Consider the following 5,656-nt stretch of genomic DNA (forward strand, 5'->3'; position numbering starts at 1 on the left):
AAAAAAAAAAGTCTGAACAAATTCATTAAGACTGAAATCATAAAAGTATAGGCATACTTTATGACCACAATAGTATAAAATGAGAAATTAATAACAAGAAATCAAAGGGAAAGATACAAGTTTTTATGAGGGAGCTACGATGGTGATGTAGTAGGAGGAATCTAAGCTTGTCCCTACAACACAGGTAGATAGCTATCAAATCATTTGAATCCCCAGGAAATGATGACTGAAAGAACAAACTCCACAACTAGAGGGAAAGGAGAAGCCACATCAAGGATGTTGGGAAGTGCAGAAATATGCTTTGGAGTAGAAACAGATAACAGGTGCTGTGGAGGAGAGGGAGCTATGGTTGCAGAGAGACAGAGACAGAGAGAGAAAGAGAGAGAAAAGCACATAGGGGACCATGCAAAGAAATACTTCCCCAAAGTCGTTGTTTGGGAAAATGAGAGAGGCTGATTTTCATGAGTTCTTGCAACCAGAGGGCCTTCAAGACTCGAGTATTAAAAGGTCAGAGGACCTGGCTGAGATAGAGCCCAGAGAGCACCATGATGCTCCTGGAAACAAGGCAAGCAAATAACCCAGGGGCAGACAGCAAAACATGAGGAAGACTTGGGGCATACAAAGGGTAGATTTTTCACTCATCTGGGGGACATTCTGTGAGAGGGACAAAGGGAAAAGCAGAATCTATTTCCATCATGGGCCCTCTGCATGAATGCAGAACCATCTGTTGGAGGTAGATTGGCCCTGGTGCTGGCTGTCTTAGCATGCTTGTTCCAGGTCCCATGCCCCTGAGCTCTGACATAAGTGGTCAAACCTACTTCAGTCCCAGCATAGTGAGACCTTCCCCTCAGAAGACCAGTGTAGGCCCCGGTCATAGCCTGTCCCTAAAGAGATGAAGAAGAGCACCATATAATAATGAAGGGAATTCCAACACAAAGATACAGCAATTGTAAATACTTCTGCACCCAATATGGCACATTCATATATATAAAGCAATCAATAACAAACATAAAGGAGCTCACTCATAATAATACAGTAGTAGAGGATTTTAACATCCCACTTACATCAAGGGAAGATCATCTAAGGAGAAAATCAACAAAAAAACAATGGCTTGAATGACACACTGCATCAGATGGACTTAACAGCTATATTCAGAATACTGAATCCTGCAGTGATAATAAGCAGCAGAATACATATTTTCTTCAAGTGCACATAGGACTCTCTCTGGAATAGATCACATAGTAGATCATGAAACAGGTGATAAATACAAAAAGATTGAGATCTCTTCTGTGACAATAACACTGTTACACTTGAGTCAACCAGAAGAAAGTTTTGAAAGACCACAAATACATGGAGGTTTAACAACATGCTTAATTAATTCTTTAATGTGCCAACTAGGAAATAAAAAAAGAAATAAAAAGAATACAAAAAAACCCCACATGCCAACAAATTGACATGTTGGATAAGTTAGAAGAAATGGATAAATTCCTAGAAACACATAAAGTACCAACACTGAAACAGGAATAAATTGAAACTGAACAGACCAATTACTAGCAAGGAACTTGAATAAGTTGTCAAAAATCTTCCAAAAAACAAAAGTCCAGGGCCAGATGGCTTCACAGGAGAATTCTATTAAATGGTTGGAGAATAATTAATACCTATTCTTTTGAAACTATTAAAAAAGAGAAATGGAAGGGAAACTTCCAAATTGATTCTATAAGGCCAGAATTACCCTGACACCAAAAGCATACAAAGACTTCACCGGAAAAAAAGACTACAGGCCAATATCTCTAAGGAAAATGGACGGAAAAATTCTTAATAAAATACTAGCAATTCAAATACAATAGCACCTTAAAAGAATCATTCACAATAATCAAGTTGGGTTTATTACTGGGTTGCCAGGGTGGTTCAATATTCACAAATCAATGTGATACACTATATTAATAAAAGAAAACAGCCATCTGATCTTTAATTAGATGCATAATAGTGTTCAACAAAGTAAAATATCCATTCATGATTTTAAAAAAATCAACAGAAGGTTTTGAGAGAACATGCCTCAATGTAATAAAGTCCATAAATGAAATATTCACAGCTTTTCTTTTATGAGCAGGAACAAGACAAGGATGTCTGCACTCACCACTGTTATTTAAAATAGTAGTGGAAGTCCTAGCCTCAGCAATAAGACAATAAAAAGAAATAAAATGTATCCAAATCAGTAAGAAAGAAGTCAAACTTTCAGTATTTGCAAATGACACGGTATTTGTTAAAATGTCTATACCACTCAAAGCAATCTATACATTTAATGCAACTGCCATAAAAATAACACCAGCAATTTTTTCATAGAGCTAGAACAATCCTAATAATCTTATAAACATACAAAAGACCCTGAACTGTCACAGCAATCCTAGAAAAGAAGAGCAAAGCTGGAGGCATCCTGATTCTGGACTTCAAGTTATATTACAATCTCAACTATCAAAACAATATGGCACTGACACAAAGATAAATATTTGCACACAACGATGTGGTCAATTTATCTGTGACAATCAGAAAAGTCTGTGCAACAGGAAAAAAAAATCTTTTATAAATGGTTCTGGGAAAATTGGAAAGCTACATCCAAAAGAATGAAACTGGAACACTTTCTTACACCATATGAAAAATAAATTCAAAATGGATTAAATATATAAATGTGAGACACAAAACCATAAAATTTCTAGAAAATAGCATAAAAAATCATTTCTCTGACATTGGTGTTACCACTATTTTTTTTCTGAGAAAAGGGAAAGAAAAACAAAAATTAACCACTGGGACTTCCTGAAGATACAAAGCTTCTGCACAGCAAAGAAAACAAACAAAAAAAACACTAAAAGGCAACCTATGAATGAAAGAAGATATTTGCAAATGATGTATCTGATAAAGAGTTAGTATATATAAAGAACTGATACAACTCAACATCCCCAAAACAAATTATCCAATTAAAAATGGGCAGAAGACACGTGGAAACATTTCTGTAAAGAAGACATCCAGACAACCAATGGGCCTATTTAAGGATGGTCAACATCACTGATCATCAAGAAAATGAAAATCATAAAACTCAAAAGGCCTATGGCTTGACACTAGTCAGGATGGCTAAAATTAACACTACAAAAAACAACAGCTATTGGTGAGGATGTGGAGAAAGGGGGACCCTCTTACNATAATCACTTTGGAAAACAATACAGAGATTCCTCAAAAAGTTAAAAATAGAACTCCTAAGATCTGACAATCTTGCTACTGGCTACTGACCCAAAGAATATAAAAATACTAATTCAACTGGATATGTGAACCTTTATGTTTATTTCAGATTTACAGTAGCCAAGATATTGAAGAAGCCCATATGCCTATCTATTGGTAGATAAGAAACATGTGTGATATTCATATATATTACTTAGTATCACTGAACTGCACCCTTAAAAACAGTTAAAATGGGGGCGCCTGGGTGGCTTAGTCGGTTAAGCGTCCGACTTTCACTTGGGTCATGATCTCGCGGTTCGTGGGTTCGGGCCCCACGTTGGGCTCTGTGCTGACTGCCAGCCCAGAGCCTGNAGGACATCTTAAATATATAACATTATAATTTAATTATATTTTAATAAACCTGAAAATATCCATATCTGTACCAAAAATGACAACCCTGGACTCAGACTCAAGTCAAGACACCTCAGATAATTATAGAGCATTAAGACACAACTCAAGGCAATGCACTAGATGACCCAATCTTGTGGTATTTCCAATATTACTCAGAACTTCCTGAGCCTAATGTGTCACTGAGGTATTTTGGGGCTACTGATATGTTTTTGTAGGGATCCTGTGCACCTGAGCTGAATTTGGATTTTTTTCTGGGATAGTCAGGGTACCACAGAGTTTTGTCTGCTGATGAGTCAGCTCATAGTGGTCCCCAGCTTGTAGTGAGTCCCCTTACATAGGTCTTGTATGGGTGGTGGGTGCCTGAAATGGGATGAGGACAGTTGGGTTCTGACTTGGAATTCATGAGCTGAAAAAATTAATACTCCTCAGATGGATTTGTCCTCTGAAATTTGTCTAAATCTTCTACATTGCCTTGAGTATCTGAGGTGTTTCTGAGATCCTTGATGTGTTACCTGAGGAAGACTGGCCCCTTGACTTCTTCCTAGGATCCATGAGCTAGTTTGAGCGTGGTCAGTTATGTCTGGGTGTTTTGTGCTAATGCTAAATATGCAAGATCATGACTGGTGTAATCTGAAGTAGGTCTGGATCCCCTGAGGTGAACCTTGGGTTATCTACGACCCAGAAGATACAAATTAGAGTCCAGCACAATCCTCAGGAACCTCAGACCCAGGTAAGGGCATTCAGACAGACTCAGTTCACAGATATAAACTCACCTGAGGAGATGCTAGATTGCCATGCATGATACATAAGGAATCTAAAAGCATCTCAAGGGTTCATCTCAGCTCAGGCATCCCTGCATAACGTAATAGAGAGCTTGTAATCTACTATAGGAGTCTCAGACTACTTGAGGTGACCTATGATCCACCTCATGGGGCTGACTCTCCTCTCGGGAGAGGGACCACTTTAACCAAAGACACTCTAGACTCATCTGTGGGGGCAGAGACCAACATCAGAGAGCCCAGTATCAGCTCAGGGAACCCGAGAAAACACATATGGCAGCCCAAAATGTATCTCTGAGACATCATTCCCAGGTTAGAGTTTAATCGTCATTTCAGGGGGACCCAGAGTCAACTCAGGGAGATCAGACCTACCTGAAAAGAGATAGCCTCTGTGGAGGACATATCAAAACCACCTCTTGGAACCTCTCACTCACCTCACGATACCCCAGACCTATACCTCGATATTCATGTTTACCACCTCCAAGAAACAATCTAGGTAGCCCTAGGTACCATGGGAAGCCGAAGAACCCCATCTGTGGATCCAGATTCATCCCATACATACCCAGACAACACCCAGATCCAACTCAGAAGATCCAGAAAAGTTCAGGCATAACTATTTTTTTAATGTCTATTAATTTTTGTCAGACAGAGCATGAGAAAAGGTGGGACAGAGATAGAGGGAGACATGAAATCAACTCAGGATATGATTGACACATCTCAGAGATAATAGAATATTCTTCAAATATTCTGACCTAGGACACCCTGGTTTAGCTATGGAACAAAGGCCTATCTCACAGAACTGAACCCCCCTTCGGGCACCCTACACCCCCATAAAGAAACCCATCCTAGCTCAAGGTATTCACTCTTGATCAGATATCCTCACATAAAGAAAAGCCAAGAAACAGAGAGCTAGATTTAGCTTACGAGATCCCAAGTAATAACCTGTGGGATAGACAATCTTTCAAAGGCTCACAGAACCAACTTGATTGACTCTGCTAAACTATCCCACAAAATACCACCAAGAGATCCCAACCACTTTGGAAGCTATTAATCCTGTATAGGGTGGTCCCATAAACCTACTGAATCCAAGAGCAACTTAGGGGTATTAGTTTAGAAAGCTGAAGTTCATCCTATGAATCTTCAGAACTCCTCAGAGAACAAGAGACCCATATATGGGACCCCCAAATTAGCTCAAATTTCCCTAGACAATACTCCACATTCACCTAGACCCACATTAGGGGCCTACTCCTACCACA

The 5,656-nt window shown here is 39.1% G+C and overlaps 1 protein-coding gene across 1 annotated transcript in view; it reads right to left on the minus strand.

Moving 5' to 3' along the window:
- LOC144224261 (uncharacterized) overlaps window positions 1-4,933 on the minus strand; it is a gene marked incomplete at its 3' end in the record, with an annotated part of 24,820 nt that extends 19,887 nt beyond the window's left edge. The window contains 1 exon segment of the mRNA XM_077755163.1: window positions 4,773-4,933. Within this exon segment, the coding sequence (XP_077611289.1) occupies window positions 4,773-4,933 (161 nt within the window).
- Between the last annotated feature and the right edge of the window lie 723 nt (window positions 4,934-5,656).

Source organism: Crocuta crocuta, unplaced genomic scaffold (genome assembly GCF_008692635.1).
Source record: "Crocuta crocuta isolate KB4526 unplaced genomic scaffold, BGI_CrCroc_1.0 scaffold1610, whole genome shotgun sequence".
NCBI classification, from domain to species: domain Eukaryota; kingdom Metazoa; phylum Chordata; class Mammalia; order Carnivora; family Hyaenidae; genus Crocuta; species Crocuta crocuta.